Consider the following 19,119-nt stretch of genomic DNA (forward strand, 5'->3'; position numbering starts at 1 on the left):
TTATGTGTCATTCTACCCTTCTCAGATGTAGTGTCAATGCAAGAGTCTACTACTGTTGATCATGTTTCTCGGAGTGCTACATTGTTTGGAGGTGCCACAGACTTTTCAATTCTTCAAATAGCTAGCCAGATGTCTTGGGACATGTATTAGTTTAAGCTACACTTTCTGATCTTTGCTCGATTAGTTATCTGTGTTAATGAATTACCACATATCTTTTGTTTCTACATTTAGTGTGTAAGCGCTCAATGATTTTGAATCCGTGGCAGCCAACACATGCATTCTCTTTTCACACAAAAACGTTTCCCTGACTTTGTCTTCATATCTAATAGTTTTCCTTTTATTACTGCCTGCTGATGGACTTTTTATTTAATAGTAATTCCCTGGAAGGTCAAACTGACTTAAAATGTAAATTCCACGTGATCTCTGACTTTTTAGCTTTAGCAAATTATGTTTTTCTCTTTACATAATTTCAAAAAATAATTACTAACATGATTACATCGTTGCAAAAAGAAAGTGGAGTTACATAGTAGAAGCAACCTATATAAATATGCTGTCTGTCTTTCCAGAGAGATCAAAGAAACAGAAATTGAAACATCACACACAAATAAGATAATCTGTTCTGTCTCGTACAGATAGAAGGTAGAAGTGCATTTTTCGCATAAAAGCTGGGGATTACATTAAATTTATTAAAAAAAAAAAAAAAAAAAAAAAAAGAGCTGATGAACATTTCGGATGAGCGAACACACTCTTTTTCTTTTCGCATAGGTGTCCCTTTCAAAGAAAAATTCAGTTTTGGGAACTCGAAACTTGTTTAGACAACTAGTCATTACATAAAAAAAAATTAAAGAAAAAAAATTAAGAACAGACACTAACAAGAATCTCAAACAATGAACAACATTGAAAAAAATACTTCATGATTAAAATTTTGGTGTAATATAATATACTCAAAACTACTTGTACATTATGTGTAGACACCTAAGAAGGGTTAATACAATTTATATTGATGAGGAGGCCGCATCCTCTGGAAGAAGGCAACCAGGAAGTTTTCGAGACCTGGGTTCAGATTCTACAAAAGTATAAATCGATAATGAAGATAAACCACAGACGTAATCGAACAAACTTCAGCCTACTCACCTATCATCTTCTTCGTACCACAGTACTTTGTGCACGTTGAGCACCAATTGCCTGTTGTCCTTGAACCCCTGCTTGCCCACTAGTTTGTTCTTCAGCCATGTTCATAGCTTGGGTCATAGCGTTCATAACAATGAGTCCGAGAGGGATCAAATACATCCACTGAAATAAAAATCACAAGAAAAGGGTAGCAGATGAGTACGAGGGTAGTAAACGAGTATGGGGAAATATTTACAAGAAACTATTTCACTCAGACTCACATATTTAGCCCAGAAAGATCTCTCTGGAGGCTGCACTTCTTCGCCCTCTGCATTCTCTTCAACAACAGCTTCTGAAAATATTGGTGTTCTGTTCCAAAAACGTCTTTATTACTGACTAACTTTAACATTCAAACTAAATTCTAGCTACTTCATGGAAAATACTGGGAGAAATTCATGGAAATAAGCAACTAAGGCATCACGGCTCCAGGCAAAATTGCATGAATGTCTTCGGCTTTGCTTTATCTTCCTTTTCTGCTCCGGAGAAACTCAAAAGAAATAAATCTGTGCAAAAAGTAGGGGCACAATCATCTGACATACCATTCCCTAGACATCTCTTTGAGTTTACCAGAAGATTCCTATAATCCTCCACCCCTCCCGACCAAATTGACATATTTTGCTCTCCAATAGACAAATCAATCACTGTTGAAGTGAACTAGATATATTTTGTCTTTTCAATATAAGATACAAGTATTTGGATACTACAAGAAAGATTGCAACTCGTTGGATATATTTTAAGATGAAAATGTTTAAATTATAATGCTCCTGTGAAATCTCCTTCAAAGTTTAAAAAGGTTGCCTTTCTGGAAGAGAAATAACAATCTTTTCAGGCCACATGATGTAAAACTACACAATTCACTAGAGAATTTCAGAAAAAAATAGTCTCATATGATAGGACAAGTTCGAGTGACACACAGCCAGAAACTTGAAGCTTCTCTCAAGGAGATTACTAGCATATATGAACTCCCTGATAATTATGCATCGCATCATGATATAATCCATTTACATAAGTTGATTTGTTACCACCTGTAACTTGCTTTATGCAAAAGGAAAATACACTGGCAAAGAAGAGAAAAATAAAAAATTACATGACTTGCCTGGGTGCCTGCTCAGTAGGTTTTAGGACTGTATGTGAGTTAAAGGACCATTTTGCATGCTGAAATAGAAGTACCAAACTTAATTATCAGTCATAGGATTAACATCTTATTAGAGGAAATTCTTTTCCTCTCCAGCACCATGAAAATCTGAGAAGGGAAACAAAGAGGAAAAAAGGAACACAAAAATAAGCTTCAAATACAAGTTTTTAACGATTCACCAACAAAAATACGCCTGCCACGTGGTGAAATCATGAGGTACAAGCTACAAATATTGATATATGACCGTTTCAAAAGAATATCCATATATGATGTGAGGTTGAAAGTCATGCTTTTCTACGATCATTTGCCTTACATTTGTTCTCTTTTTTATTTCACTTTGAGCTTATTTGATATGAATTACACTTATATTAGCTATTTTGATGTGTAGGATGGAGCCTGATGGAGTTCGAGCATAATTGGAACCCAGTATAATGCTCAAGGCTCTCGGCTTAGTAGCAGGAGCAACTTTTAATTTATTATGAGCCCAAACGATGGATTCAATAAGTTCTTGCCAATAATCACATCCGCTTTATTTGAGCTTTGAAGTCTGAGTAAAGGCTCAAGAAATTGGTCCAGAACAAGTCCAAAGGTGTAGGACCAAGATAGGAGCTTAACAAGACCAAAACAAGGCAAAGACATCGATTTTGCATTTAAGCAATGTCTAAGGCGTCACCCTAGTGCATTGGAGGCTGCCCAAACACTCCACGGCTCAACCCACCAGAAAAATATACCCTGGGGTGCCGCCCCTTGCATCCCCTCATGTCAAATTTCGAGCCAAGTTCTCTTGGTCCAATATTTAAAGGGTAGTTTCGGCAGGGGCCTTTTGGGACTCTATACCTCCCTTAGGTCGTTTAGAATCATGATTCAAGTTTAGAAACTCATAAAAGAGAGGAAGAACAAGTCTTGTAAGGTTTTTACTTTATTTCTTCGTTCTTTAATAATTATGACACTAGTTATTCATAAATTTGGTCGGAGAGAGGAGAGAGGAACCAGATCGGCCGGCAATTTCCTTTTTCTGATACATCTTCTCTCTCTGTCGGAAACAGATTGAACTTTCTCTCTCTTTCGCTCCTTCTCTCTAACTAACTTATCTTTCAACGCCTTCTTTAACTTGACCGTGTCGTCGCCGTCCAAGCAGACACTGGCGACAGGTAAGTACGTTGCTCCATCTCTCTCCCTTGGTCTCTCCCTTCCCCTGCGTTCTCTTTGACGTGACTGGTCAGTCTCTGTGAAGTAGACGCCGGCGGCAAAACAACACCAGCGACAGGTAGGCACACTTCTCTCTCCCTCTCTTTCTTGGTCTCCCTCTCTTTCCCCCTCTCTCCCTTTACCCCTCCCTCTCTCTCCCCTCTTTACTGTCAGCAGATTTGCGAAGGCAGCAACTTGCTGGTTACTGGTCCGCGATCGGATTTGGCGAACTGGTTCGACGGTTCGACTAGTTCGACGGACGTCGGTGGTGAAGGCGGCGGAGCCAGAAAATCCAGATGGGGGTCTCTACCGGATATTGCAACTACTGTCCAGATTTGAGCCGGCGACTTTCCGGCGAAGAGATTCCGGCGATCCAATTTGCCGGGTTCCAGCACAATAAGCAAGAGAAGATTACATGATATACATATTCCGGTGACTTCTAACCCTTGAACTTTATTTTATCGCGCGATTTTTCGATATTTTCGTTGCCTGTAATTTGCGTGGGATTTCTTATCTGTTATTTGGATTTCTAGTAGTTGTTGTTCTTAAAATTTGGATATAGTGAGTGCTTTGAGGGTGTCTTTATTGTCTTGCTGTTTTTGAACCTTTTATGTTGCTTTATATTATTTATCGTACTATCTCCTATATCTTGACTTACGTGTCTGCTGTAGTATATTCGTGACTTGCACCGCTCCTTATAATTTGTTTGGCTGTCCTTGGTGCCAGGTCATTAGTGTGCTCTATTTTTCTTACTGTTAGTTTTGTCCTTACCTTGGTTTTGTTTTTTCTCCCTATTTGAGTTTAGTTTTGTTTCTTGATTATTTCTTCTAATTTTTGTGAGCCTTGTATTTCCTGCTGCTGCTTTGTTACTACCATTGTTTATATTTTCTTATATTTTCTTGTAGTAGTGGCTGTGGGCGTTGATGGTTGGATAGGGTCATGTCCGAGGGGGTTGGGGCGGGGAGCTGTTGTGGGGGCGGGGGAAAAGGAAAGGGCAGGGGTGGGAGGGAGGCCAAGGTTTGGCCTCAGGGGCGGTAGAGGAAGACATGTTGATAGAGTTGGTAGGCTGAGGGTTGGGTCTTGGAATATAGGGACTCTTCAGGGTAAGTTCATAGAGCTTGTGAAGATTCTTAGAAAGAGGAGGATTAATATTGCGTGTGTTCAAGAGACCAAGTGGGTAGGGTCTAAGGCTAGGGATGTGGATGGTTACAAGCTTTGGTACTCTGGGAGAAAGAGACGCAGGAATGGAGTTGGCATCTTAGTAGATGAAGAGCTTAGAGGTCAGGTAGTAGAGGTAAAGAAGATCAGCGATAGGTTGATGACTATTAAGTTGTCATTGGCGGGTTTACCCTGAACGTGTGTAGTGCTTATGCGCCGCAAGTGGGCTTGGATGAGGAGAAGATGCGGTTTTGGGAGGCTTTGGATGAGGTGGTGAGAGGCGTGCCTAGCTCGGAGAAGATTGTTGTAGCAAGAGATTTCAATGGGCACATCGGGGCGTTACCGGGAGGCTTTGGTGATGTGCATGGTGGTTTTGGTTTTGGGGAAAGAAATGAAGAGGGGGCTACTCTATTGGATTTTGCGAGGTCCTTTGGGCTGGTGGTGGTGAACTCGGGCTTCCCGAAGAAGGACGATCACATGATCACCTTCCGAAGCACGATAGCCAAGACCCAGATTGACTTTTTGTTACTTAGGAAAGGGGATAGGGTGTTGTGTAAGGACTGTAAGGTCATCCCGGATGAGAATCTTTCGACCCAGCATAGGCTCTTGGATATGGATTTGGGTATAAAGAAGGATAGGAAGAGAAGGGGTGAGGAGTGTAGACCTAGAATTAAGTGGGGCGGCTTGACGCCAGTGAATGCGTGAGGGATAGGGGAGAAGTTGGCGGGAATTGGGGTGTGGGAGTGTAGGGGGGACGTGGATAGTATGTGGGATAGGATGGCTAGGTGCATCAGGGAGAATGCTAGTAAGGTGTTGGGTGTTTCTAGGGGCCGAGCCGGGCATCATCGGGGAGATTGGTGAGGTTAAGAAGAAAGTGGAGACCAAGAAAAGGGCGTATGCTAAGTTGGTTGACAGTAAGGACGAAGAAGAGAAGCGGGTAAACAGGAAAGAGTACAAGTTAGCTAGGAAGGAGGCTAAGTTAGCAGTTACGGCAGCTAAGACGACAGCAGTTGAGAGCTTGTATGCGGGGTTACAGGAGAAAGGAGGGAAAAAAAGTTGTTTAGACTCGCTAAGGCTAGGGAGAGGAAGGGTCGTGACCTCGATCAAGTGAAGTGCATTAAGGGGGAGGACGGTACAGTGTTGGTGGAGGACGCCACATTAAGAATAGATGGCAATCGTATTTTCATAGGCTCTTGAATGATGAAGGGGATAGAGCTATTGTGTTAGGGGAGCTGGAGCACTCAGAGGAGTGTCGGGATTTTAGTTATTGTAGACGTTTTAGGGTAGAGGAGGTTAGAGAGGCTGTTCGCAGGATGCGAAGGGGTAGGGCGACGGGGCCTGATGAGATACCTGTGGATTTTTGGAAGTTTTCTGGCGAGATTGGTTTAAGGTGGTTGACTGGATTGTTTAACGGAATTTTCAAGACGGCGAAAATGCCCAAGGCTTGGAGGTAGAGTACTATGATCCCTCTTTATAAGAATAAGGGTGACATTCAGAGTTACAATAACTATAGGGGTATTAAATTATTGAGTCACTCTATGAAGATTTGGGAGAGAGTGGTCGAGGTGAGGTTGAGACGGATAGTGTCTATTTTGGAGAACCAGTTTGGATTTATGCCTGGCCGCTCGATGACGGAGGCAATTCACCCGGTACGGAAGCTGGTGGAACAGTATAGGAAAAGGAAGAAGGACCTGCACATGGTGTTTATCGACTTGGAGAAGGCATACGACAAAGTCCCCAAGGAGGTGCTTTGGAGATGCTTGGAGGTGAGTGGAGTCACGGTGGCATATATCAGAGCAATTAAGGACATGTATGATGGAGCTAAAACTCAGGTAAGGACGGTGGGATGAGACTCAGAGCATTTCACTGTCTTGACAGGATTGCATCAGGGATCTACTCTTAGTCCCTTTTTGTTTGCTTTGGTGATAGATGTGTTGACGCGGCGTATTCAAGGAGAGGTGCCTTGGTGTATGCTTTTTGCAGATGATGTAGTTTTGATTGATGAGACGCGGGGAAATGTGAATGATAAATTAGAGGTGTGGAGACAAACTCTTGAGTCTAAAGGGTTCAAGTTGAGTAGGAGCAAGACAGAGTATTTAAAATGCAAGTTTAATGACGTGAGACTGGAGAATGAGGTGGTAGTGAAGTTGGAATCACAGGTGGTATGTAAGAGGGATAGTTTCAAGTATCTCGGGTCTGTGATTCAAGGTAACGGTGAGATTGACGAAGATGTCTCGCACCATATTGGGGCGGGATGGATGAAGTGGAAGCTCGCTTCGAGGGTGTTATGTGATAAGAAGTTGCCGCCCAAGCTTAAAGGCAAAGTCTACAGGGTGGCAGTCCGTTCGGCCATGTTGTATGGAGCGGAGTGTTGGCCAGTTAAGAACTCCCACATTCAAAAAATGAAGGTGGCGGAAATGCGAATGTTGCGTTGGATGTGTGGGCTGACTAGGGGGGATAGAGTTCGGAATGAGACTATCAGGGAGAAGGTTGGTGTGACTCCAGTGGAGAATAAGATGGGGGAAGTCCGATTGAGATAGTTCGAACACGTGATGAGGAGGGGCATAGATGCCCCGATTCGTAGGTGTAAGAGGCTAGCTTTTGATGGTTTTAGGCGGGGTAGGGGTATGCCAAAGAAGTACTGGGGAGAGGTGATTAGGCGGGACATGGAGCAGTTACAACTCACTGAGGACATGACCCTAGATAGGAAGATTTGGAAGACGCGAATTAGGGCAGAAGGCTAGCGTCAGTTTGGGTCGCTAGTGTAGGGAGGTGGGGGTATTATTCTTGTTATGATACCTTGTTTCATGCTTTATTACGAATCTGTTTACTTTTCTCTGTTTACTGTTACTTGTGGGTGTCGTATTTATGTTATGCCATCTTGTTCCATGCTTTACTATGAATTTGTTTAGTATTCCGTGTCTCGAGCCGGAGGTCTATCGGAAACAGCCTTTCTACTTCTTTAGAGGTAGAGGTATGGACTGCGTACATCTTATCCTCCCCAGACCTCACTATGTGGGAATACACTTGGTTTGTTGTTATTGTAGTTATTCATAAATTTGATTGCTTCTAATCAATTCATGAGTATAGGGTAGTGGTAAAGACATGATAATCGTGTTTGATTATCTTATTGTTTAGTTTCAATTTCCACTATTTAGCAATTTATATTCTCGTGATAGTAATTGTTTTGTAGTTTGATCACCTCTCAAACACTATCTATGGTGCAAAGATTGGACTTGGAATAAGGAATTCACGTAAGCAATAAGGGAAAGTAGGGCTTGGTTGTGAACTCTATAGGAAAAGGGGAAGGATTCGCTAATGTGGATAGGAATATACCCATTAGCCTTGCCCACTTGATAAAGAAGGAAATCATATGCACTTCACTGTCGATCGACCACCATAGGAATATAGGCATTAGGAATAGTCAAGTAGGCATAAAGTTGTTGGCAAAACGCTCAATATGGTTAAAATCAATCTGCAGCTAGTAACTCAAGAAATCAACTAAACATACGATTTGAAAATTCAACTGGATTGTTGGAATACCATGACCGTGGATCCTCTCTCTAATCTTAATTATGAATCAACAATCTACGACTCGTCTTCAATAGATTTTAACAATCAAAACATCAAAATCACACTCTATTACTTGTTACCTCCTGAATTAGCTAATAAGAATTCAAACTAGAACGTCAATTCGTCAAATTCCTTGGGTACAATGTTTGGACTCACATCATGTATTACTTGTATGACCGTGTAACTTGCGTGTGTGTTTGGACGCAACAAGTTTTTGGCGCCGTTGCCAGGAATTTGTTAAGAGCTCTTTATCAAACAAAAATTGTTAAGAGTTTATACTATTTTGAGTTTCTATTAAACTACTCAAATTTCACTTGTTTTGTTATTTTTGTTTTGGTACAGGTTAGTGTATGCCGAACACTAGGAGTCAAGGCAATCCCTCGATTCCCATTGATCGTGAACTTGAACGTACTCAAGTAGAGCTGAGAACTGACAGCTATGGGTGATAACCTAAACAACCCAAACCTTCCAAACCCGTTAGATGATGCAGTAAACAGCATTGCAGTACAGCCCCCAGTTGCACCACATGTTCCTGTACTTAACTTCGTGAGACCAAATCAGCAGAATGCCTCCAAAGCAACGGGAAACTTTGAGCTAAAAGAGGGCACAATGCGATTGATGCAGAATACGTGCCAATATGAGGGTAAGTCGCATGAAGACCCACACAAACACCTGCAAGAGTTCATCAAACTGAGCGATAATTTGCACTATCAGAACGTATCCGACAAATATGATTGAAGACTTGCTCATCAAGGTTGGTAAGTTGGTCATTCCTGCTGAATTTGTTATTCTTGATTTTTCAAGCAGATAATGAGCTGCCGATTATATTGGCGCCCATTATTAGCCGCCGGTGGAGCACTCACTAATGTGACGAAAGGGGAATTGAAGATCAGAGTACATGATGAGGAGATGTCGTTCAAGGTATACAAACCACTCTCCACTCCTTTACACTACAGAGATTTATGCATGATCACTGATGTGGTCAAAAGTAAGTGTGGGGTGGATGAGAGCGGCCTGAAAGAGCTGAAGATTTAAGATTGCTACCGAATCGTCCGAGGAGCAGAAAGAGAAATTGCTCAAGTTATTATGTTATTGTTGTTGTTACCTCATGTATGGGATGGTATATTTTTCCCCAATAGAACACTTGTAAAATGTATTTAAAAGTTGTGTGAAAAAATCACTTTCCTTAATCATTGGGTCTAAACCAAAAATTCAAAGTCCAATGAATATAGTGGTTCATTAAAAAAGAAGCTTATGGAAATCAAAATATATTATGTGATCTTCCAAAAGAAAATTATCACAATTCGTTTTTGGTAAAGATTCTTTAGATTTCCTCTGTTTTATATTACTTATGGGTGCCGTATTTATGTTATGTAATCTGCTTCTGTGCTTTACTATGTGTTCGTGTGGTATCTCGTGCCTTGAGCCGGGGGTCTATCGGAAACAGCCTTTCTACTTCACCAGAGATAGAGGTATGGTCTGCGTACATCTTACCCCCCAGACCCCACTAGGTGGGAATACACTGGGTTTGTTGTTGTTGTTGTTGTTGTATTCTTTAGATACTAATAAATAGTATACTATCAGAGGAGAACACCTAAAATTTGAGTGACTGTCAAGACATTGTAATTAAATTTAAGTTACTTCCCATTCAGACAGCTTAAAACTTTCAAATAAAGTAGTAAAAGTTTATTGTCCAATCAAAATTCCAAGCTCAAATCTGGTACTACTGATTACACATGCGTGATATGATTGACATAAGTTGGGTTGAAAGGATGGGCAGGTTGGAATGTGGATAGAGGTCTAATACTTATGGATCAATACTTACAAACTTCAATTGACGAGGGTACTGGCATGCACCAGGGGAACCATAATTAATAGCCAAAATATTCACACCATCCTGCAATGAGCACCTTAAAATCAAATTCCAAACAAGGATAAAAATGAAAGATTTGCACAAACTAAGAGCACACTGGATCAACTTAATTAATTTGCTTAATTACAAAACTCTGACCTCAAATGTCTACTGAAATTCAAGAGACAATACTTAAACTAGACAAGGTAAACCACCTTTCTTCCTTAGAAGACAATACAAAATTCAAAGCATACTAAGTTGACAGATAAAGGAAATACATCATGTTGAAAAATATGAATTTAACTTATTTTCTTTACTTTGTGCCAAAGTACTTAAAAAGCACTGTTATCCAGGACAAATTTATATTCTTAACCAGCTACATCCAACCAATTTTTTTCAAAAAAAAAAAAAAAAAAAAGAAAGAGAGGAAAGGGAAATGGAAAAAAAGAATATATCGGAACCAGAATAGTCAACTTAGGCAATGAGTATCAGGTTGAATATTACCATATGTATGACAAAGTGCTCCTCCAAACCATCCCGAGGAAGACACCTCTGAGGCAAAATTAGAAATAGCAATTAGATGATAAGCATGACATTTGAAGCTTGCAGTATTCCAAGAATATACCAGAATGATTAGTCAAATCACAAAGTAATATAATTGTCTGAAACGGAAAATAAAAATATGATTATAAAGGATGTGTGGGACAAGGGAGGCCACCTAAGTTGAAAGAAATTCTAAGCAGTCCAGAGCTTTTATTATTAAATTTATTGCCCAAGTTAGATGTTCTCCCTCCTCAAAAACGCAAACTGGTGCATAGAACACGTAAGTTAAAAGAAATTCTTAGCAGCCCAGAGCATTTATTAACTTCTTGCCCAAGTTAGTTGTTCTTCCTCCTCAAAAAGAGAAACTGGTGCACAGAGCCATAATGAATGACCTAGTTTGTCCCCCTTCTCAATTTTTGCTTACCCAATGAATAATTTTAATCTATAAAGGTCTGCGGCTGTCTGGCTGCTCTACCGCCTCAGCCTCTAGTCCCCAGTCACTTCATATTGATCTTTATTTTGTACCGTGGATTTGTCGATTTTCTTAAAGCAATTATCCACAATGATATAAATTTTCCTAGAGTAATTATATACTTTCAGAATAAAAACTCAAACAAGAGGGGCTACAAATGCACATATGCAAATCCAGTAGCACCAGGAAGAAGATTACAAGTTTCAATATTTCTATTTAAACACTCGAGAAATTACAGCACTAAAGTCGGACAAATATGAAACTTCGTCTTTTCATACAAAAAAAGTTTACTGGCTAATATGCCCTTGCTAGATAAAAGAAAACATCTCTAGAAAATATGTGCTAGAATATGAGTAGAATAGGAATAGCATATAGAATTCTACTTGGAAAGTGATTGTAATGTAGTGTCCTATTAGGAAAAGGGCTGGAATGTAGTGTCTATAAATAGGGTCTCAATGTAATAATATAGTTACAACAATTCAATAATATCTTTCTCCTATATTTCTCCCAGTATGTATTGAATAACATGAAAGTTTTTTCCCTGAAAGGTGTCGGGATAAAATGCCCTTGCCACACAATTTCTATCATTTGTCACAATAATAACTTTTTAACCCTATTACTTCAATGTCATAGTGAAATTTAAGTACCAATCAAAGAGATTCAATGTCATAGGGCATAAAGGCATGAGCATGCATCAGATCACACAAAGGCCTATGCATATTTCAAACTACTCCTTTCTCATGAATTTCCAAATGAATAGGAAATACACGTCACAAATGCTGACATTTCTAGTCACAATAGTTGAAACTTACTGCTTTCACTGAAGAAACAACGTATTCTCTGCCAGAAAGGTTCAATACATTGGATGGTACTCTTATTCTGTAAAAGTCATCACCTTTCAAGAGTTTCTGCATCACATAAAATTCAGAATGACAAAGCACACATACAACAAAGCCATTATGATTGTAAGAATGGAAAAATTCAATTACTTTGAAACCCTCCTTCTCTGTTTCAGTAAAAGCATTTCTGGAGAAGCGAAGCTTTGTCAGCGTTTGCATCTGCGACAGGAAGTGTCAAAGATCTATTACTTGACGATGAAAAGTTAAACGTCATCCAAGACATACTCAAGTAATTGTCAAACATCTATTTGGTGTAGAGAAACCAAGTGTTTCTAAAAGCAAAAAGCGCAAAAAATGTAACAAGATCCATGAGAGCTGAAACGAAAAGCGAGAAGAGAAGTACACAATTTATGGGTAAAAAGAATAACGTCAAGCGTCTATGAATTTAGTTCAAAAAATTAAATTGCAACTAAAAAAATTAGTTTCAACATCCAATATACACTACTGCAGATATTACCAACTGCTCAGATCTGATGTTCAAAGAAGCAACTAATTCTCATCGAAAACAATTCATGGACCACCATTTGAAGTGCAAACTTATCTAAAGAGCACGACTTCACCCATGAAGCAATAAGCTTCATTGCTTTAAGCGACGAAGCAACAACTTTTAATAAAACCGGCAACCAACACTGAAGACATACTCTCTCCTGTAGACACACGCGCACCTTAGCTATTGGATTCTGTCACCAACAAAATATGAGTCCATTTAATATGGAATGACTATTAAGAAAAAGAGTTGAAATTCTATTATGTTAAAATGACAGTGTAACAAAGCTAGAGATGAATTAACGCATTGAAGAATCTGAATGAAAGTGGGGCTCAAAGCACCATCTTGCTAACAAAATATTGAAAAGGTATTACGAAGTGTAGCAAATTGGTTTCTGTATAAAGAAAGTAACATGATCTATGAAACAACTTAAAATAAAAAGGACAACTAATCTGGGGCAAGGGAGTAATTTCTAGATATTGGCTAACACATGCATCTACCACTGGTGCTGCTTTTTGTTTATGTTTCTTTGAAAATTTCACACAGTTATTTACCCTTTTAAAGAAGAAACAGTTAGCACGAACCTACGATGATAATCGGAACAATTCTCCAGTGATAATGTGCGAAACAGGCAGAGTTTACTTAGGATTACAGTTTTCTGGAGAAATTTTATATTGGAAGTGTAAAATCTTCCCCTTATATAAGTTAAAATACTTGCATTGACAGTACAAAGAGGCAGTTTCAATGTGTGCAAAATATTGGTTGTGTGACTCAAACCACAATCGTCAATTAAGTTATTTCAACTATTCAATCACAGCCTTCCTTGAAATTATGTGCTTAAAAAAGGCTGTATCTTCTGCATTTCTTGTCCTTGCATTTTGCAATTGCTAGATAGAATAAGAATTCTTGAAAATCATGTGAAAAGTGATTTTCCCCAAAATCCTCTGCAATATCTAGGAAGCATCATTACTTTGAACATACATCGACTAAATGCAGTAAGTGATTTATCAGAATTTGGTCAGGCAGCAATTGCAGAAAATGACTTTTTATAATTTGTTCACGACTTGATTCTCACCATGAAAGCCAAGCAAGTACACCTTTTTGCTAGTTATGCCGCTTTTCAGAAATGTGTTACTCCCTTCATTTCAAAAAGAATGACCTGCTTTCCTTTTTTGTCCGTTTCAAAAAGAATGACCCATTTCCTTTTTCGGCAACACTTTAATTTCAACTTTCCATGTGGCATGTTTGAGACCACAAGATTAAAGGGCATTTTGGTACATTTGACATACTTTAATTTAAGACCAAAAGATTCAAAAGTCTTTTTATTTTGTTAAACTCCGTGACAAGTTAAAACATGTCATTCTTTATGATACGGAGGGAGTAATAATTTCAGGTTTTAGATTTCCCAACTAAATGTCAACTCTTACGCCATTTACTAACTCAAAAAACCAAAATTACCTAACAATTCAACTGCTTGTTCTCTAAGAAATCAAATTTAAAAGTTGTCGCGTACTTCATTCGCTGTTTTCTCCTCAGTTCCAGAAGTACAACCAACCCATACTATCTTAAAAGAGAAATGTTTGATGTTGTTATTGTGGACTCAACAGTAATAACAAGAGGCAGACATTCTATATGCCTTTTATTAACAAAGACAAGATAATGAGTTTCTATCTCCAACCAGACCAAAAGTCAGTGCTGGAATAAGAATAGAATGGAAAAAGATCATAATGTGGTGTCTATAAATAGGGCTCAGGGTTCTTATTTCGTTTTGTGGATGAAGAAGAAGCTCTGAAAGTGCTTTATGAAGGCAGAAGGTGGTTTGACAATAACCTGATGCTGTTGGAGAGGTGATTGAGGCATGAAAGTTGTGTTGATCCACGCTTTTCAGGTGACTCGGTGGGGTTAATCTGTTGAGGCTTCCCGTGCATCAATGGTGTATCGACCTCTTTAGAAAGGTCGGAGATCTTTGTGGAGGTTTGTGAATGTGATTTGTAGTTTACATGATATTTGTAGGGTGAAAATTGTGGTGAAAAAAGGAGGTAAGGTTCCTGTTTCGATTAAGGTGGATGATGGTGAAGTGGAGTATAGAGTTTGGCTCTCTTTGGAATTTCGTCCTATGAAGCTGCAAGTAGTAAGGGATGTAATTTCTAGCAAGAGAAGAGAAGGATTTAGAGCTGACAAGGGGGAATGGGGGCCGATGAGGTCAAAAGCATGGGAAAGCCGGCAGATGTGGTGAAGAAGAAAGGGAGGGATGATTTTTCTGAAAAGTGGACAGGGAGGTAAAACCCTAATGTTGGGAAAAGACATCCCTATCACTGGGTAGGTGAAAAAAATTGGAAAGAGTAAAACGGTTTAATAGTAATATTAAGGAGACGAACCGTAACTCATTTAATGAACCGGACAGTTCTTTTTCTTAGAGAAAATGTGTTTTTCATACTGCCAGGTGCCGGAGTTCGATCTGCTGCCACCGAAATCGATAGATCGAGGCTCAGATCTGAGTAAAGAGCCCTGCAACAGTTTCCAGCTTAATGCCTCCGCCTGCCAGCTGGAATCACTGTTCCAAAGACAGAGATAACAAGATTCCGGGGTCGGTGTCTTGTCAGGTGGGTCAGAACAGTAGTTCTGAGCCACCATCAACATTGAGCGATGCTATTCCGATTGGTTTGAGGGCTGGAGGCAGTTTGGTGTTCTCACCGGCGCCGGAAATTGATTCTGCTGTCACCGGATCTTCTGAATTGGTGGCTTTTAGCCCGGATGTCAACCAGACAGATTCTGAAAGGCTTTTGGGGGAGTTGCAGTTATCCCAATCCTGATTTAAATTTGCGTGAAAAGGCTGTTTTACAATCTTTTCAGCTGTCGGTTGGTTCTAAGGATGATTGTAGTGTTGTTCCAGGAGTAAATGCAATGCCTATAGCATGTGTTGAGGTAGGAAAAGGCATGTCTAGATGGGCAAATGGGAAACAACTCAAATTCGGGGAATTTTTGGGGGTGATTTTTGAAGGGAAGGAGGATAGGGTGCTAGATTTGCTTCGAGACATTGAAAAAGTGCGAGGTTTGAGGAAAGGAGAAAGAAGGGCCCAGGGAAGGGAGGCGAGGGTGTTTGGGTAAGGATAATGAAGGCGAAAGAAAACTGTCCACTCAACTTCTTTTTTTTTTCTCTTTTTTATTTTCTTTGATTTTTATTTTTTCTTTTAGCTTTTAATATATTTATTCATTTTTTTCTTTTTTCTCAACTTTTATAGTTTTCTTTTCTTTTCTTCGATTTCTTCAAACAACAAGTTACACCGCATGGGCAAGAGTTGACACTCCAATATTGTGTCTTTGACTTATGAGATGTTTTATAAATCTTGCATTAGAGGCAAGATTTAGCCCAAGTACTTTCAAACAACAAGTTACGTCGCATGGGTAAGAGTTGACACTACCACATTGTGTTTTTAGTTATGAGATGTTTTATAACTCTTGCCTTAATGGCAAGACTTAACCCAAGGACTTTTAAATAACAAATTACGTACAATAGACACGTATTGACACTACCACATTGTGTTTTGACTTATGAGATGATCTATGACTCTTTTCTTAGAGGTGAGACTTGGCCCAAGGACTTTCAAACAAGAAGTTATGTCCCATGAGCAAGAGTTGATACTACCACATTGTGTTTTGATTTATGAGACATTCTATAATTCTTGCTTTAGAGGCAAGACTTAGCTCAAGGACTTTCAAATAAAAAGTTATGCCCCACAGATAAAAGTTGACACTACCACATTGTGTCTTGATTTATGAGATGTTCTATAACTCTTGTCTCAGAGGCAAGACTTTCAAACAACAAGTTACATATAATGGGCATGAGTTGACGCTACTAAATTGTGTATTGACTTATGAGATCCTCTATAATTTGCCTTAGAGGCAAGACTAAGAACTTTTAAATAATAAGTTATCTCATGGGAAAGAGTTGACACCACCAAATTGTGTTTTAATTTATGAGATGTTCTATAACTCATGCCTTAAAAGCAAAACTTGACCAGAGATTCAAACAAGTTGCACCCTATGGGCAAGAGTTGATACTACCATATTTTGTCTTGATTTATAAGATGTTCTATAACTCTTGGCTTTGATATAAGACTTAGCCCAAGAACTTTCAAACAGTAAATTATACCCCATGCGCAAGAATTGACACTACAACATTGTTTCTTGATTTATGAGGTGTTCTATAATTCTTGTCTTAAAGGCAAGAGTTAGTCCAAGAACTTTCAAACGACAAGTTACACCTCATGGGAAGAGTTGACACTACCACATTATGTCTTGATTTATGAGATGTTCTATAACTCTCATCTTAGAGGCAAAACTTAGTCCAAGGACTTATAAACAACAAGTTACACCTCATGCACAAGAGTTGACATTATCACATTGTGTCTTGATTTATGAGACGCCCTATTAGCCTTGCCTCTAAGACAAGACTTAGCTCAAGAACCTCCGAAAAAACAAGTTACTTCCCATGGGCAAGAGTTAACACTACTTCATTATATCTTAATTTATGAAATCCTCTATAACTCTTGGCTTCGAGGCAAGACTTAGCTCAACATTTTCAAACAAGTTATACCCCACGAGCAAGATTTGACACTACCACATTGTGTTTTGATTTATGAGATGTTCAGGCTTATTCTAAAGGACTTCCAAACAACAAGTCACACCCTTAATTCATTTCAATGTCAAAGAAAAAAGATCCTCTTTGCGGACTATCCAACTTTTTGTACATTAGCAAAATATAATAGAAGTTGAGAAAAAAGAGAAGAAAAAATAAGAGAAAAGAAAAAAAAGAAAAATAAAATTAAAAAAAAAAACAATTAAGAAAAAACAAAATGAGAAGCAAAAAATAAAAATATAGCTTGAGAAAAATGGAAAAAAAATGAGAAAAGATAAACAAAATAAATAAAATAAAAATAACGGTTGAGGCAAATAAATTAAAAAAAGAAAAAGAAATAAACAAAAAATAAATAATGTTTGAGAAAAGAAGAAAAAAAAAGTAAAAGAAAAATAAATGTTTAGACAAATAAATTAAAACAAGGGAAAAAATAAAAATCAAGGGAAAAATGAAAAAGAGAAAAAAAAATACAAATAGAAATTGAAAGACAAATGAGCATAGAAAATGTGAAACATTTGTGATGTAGAGGGGCAAAAATGTACTTGTTTTATACATAAAAAGAAAGGAAGGCTAGTTTTTAACGACTTTTCTTATTGGGGACAAAAAGCAAACCCATCCACTGTGGGGTTCATCCCATGTAATTTCCTAAGTGTAAGAGGTTTGAATGACCCCAATAAAAGGGACACTGTCAAATTAGGGTTTAAAGAACTGGTGGCAGATATGATATGTATCCAAGAAACAAAATTAGAGACTTTGACGGAGAGTTTCATCAAAAATGTGGGGGAGGGGGGATGATTATATTCAGGCTTGGAAAAGTGCAGGTAGAATTCTTTTGCTTTGGGATGAAAGGTGGAGTATGCGGAGGTTAATAAGGGGGAGTTCATGTTAGGGACACGTTTTAAAACACTGGCAACAGGTCAGAGTGGGGTTTTGAAAGCATCTATGTTCCACTGGGGGAGGGGTCAAAGGAGAGTTTTAAGAATTAGGAATGGCTCAGGAAGGTGGGATGCTCCTTGGGTGCTAGGTGGGGATTTTAATACCATTAGATCTCCAGATGAGAGAAGAGGGATATAGGGTGGTCTCTAGGGCAATGGAGGAGTTCTCGGAGTTTATTGGTAACCACTCTCTTATTGGAGACTCTCTCTCACTAGACTCTCTCTCTCACTAGACTCTCTATCTCGGTCCACGGCCTTCGGCGCCGTCGCCGACCCGACCCGACCACCGGTCCCCGGCGTCGACCTCCGTCGCCGGTCTCCGGCTTCGTCGCTGGTCTCCGGCTTCGTCGCCGGTCTCCGGCTTCGTCGTCGGTCTCCGTCTCCGTCGCCGGTCTCTGGCTCCGTCGCCGTCGTCGACCTACGGCGCCGACCCTACCGCCGGTCACCGCCGTACCCTCTCTCTCCCGCGCCTCGGCCCTCCGGCCCCGTCGCCGTCGCCGACCTACGGCGCCGACCCGACCGCCGGTCACCGACGCTGACCGCCGGACCTGACTGCCGGTCACCGACCCCCGTCGCCGAGCTCCCCCCCCCCCCCCGCCCCCCCCCCCCCCCCTTCTCTGTCCAGACACCCCCCCCTCCGCCGGCGCCGTACAACAGGGCAGCAGCTGTAGCTCGGTCTTCAGCAGGCAGCCGCGGATCCATCTCAGTAGCGATCCCCCGGCAGCAGGTCGACGCAGGGCTTGGTTGCCGGCTTGGTCTACAAGTGAAATCTGGTGACTTCTAACCTTTGCTTATTTCATTCTTCATTCTGCATTCTTTCATTCTTCGTATTATACTAGTAATTGAGTACAGTTTGGTTGCTGGAATATTTCCTTGAATTGGTGTGAGCCTTGTATTAATTGCTGTTGCTTTACTATTACCATCGTTTATGTCTTTATATCTTTATATTATCTTTATATTCTCTTATACTTTCGCCTAGTTGTGGCTGTGGGCAGTAATGGGTGGATAGGGTCATGTCCGAGGGGGTTGGGGCGGGGGGCAGTGGTGGGGGCGGGGGATGAGGAAAGG

The 19,119-nt window shown here is 39.9% G+C and overlaps 1 protein-coding gene across 4 annotated transcripts in view; it reads right to left on the bottom strand.

The window, feature by feature from the left end:
* Positions 1-897: 897 nt before the first annotated feature.
* LOC107870763 (ER membrane protein complex subunit 10) overlaps positions 898-19,119 on the bottom strand; it is a 33,161-nt gene continuing 14,939 nt past the window's right edge. The window contains exons 2-9 of one of the 4 annotated variants that reach the window (XM_047413092.1): positions 12,081-12,149; positions 11,904-11,999; positions 10,581-10,628; positions 10,050-10,121; positions 2,267-2,325; positions 1,392-1,479; positions 1,135-1,293; positions 898-1,066 (exon numbers count right to left, since the gene is read on the bottom strand). In XM_047413092.1, the coding sequence (XP_047269048.1) occupies positions 1,138-1,293; positions 1,392-1,479; positions 2,267-2,325; positions 10,050-10,121; positions 10,581-10,628; positions 11,904-11,999; positions 12,081-12,149 (588 nt within the window). In that variant the 3' untranslated portion in view covers positions 898-1,066; positions 1,135-1,137. Of the gene's footprint in view, positions 1,067-1,134; positions 1,294-1,391; positions 1,480-2,257; positions 2,326-10,049; positions 10,122-10,580; positions 10,629-11,903; positions 12,000-12,080; positions 12,150-19,119 lie in introns of all 4 variants that reach the window. The other 3 variants (XM_016717404.2, XM_016717402.2, XM_016717403.2) reach the window with 3 other exon arrangements.

The sequence above is a fragment of the Capsicum annuum genome, chromosome 5 (genome assembly GCF_002878395.1).
Source record: "Capsicum annuum cultivar UCD-10X-F1 chromosome 5, UCD10Xv1.1, whole genome shotgun sequence".
NCBI lineage: Eukaryota > Viridiplantae > Streptophyta > Magnoliopsida > Solanales > Solanaceae > Capsicum > Capsicum annuum.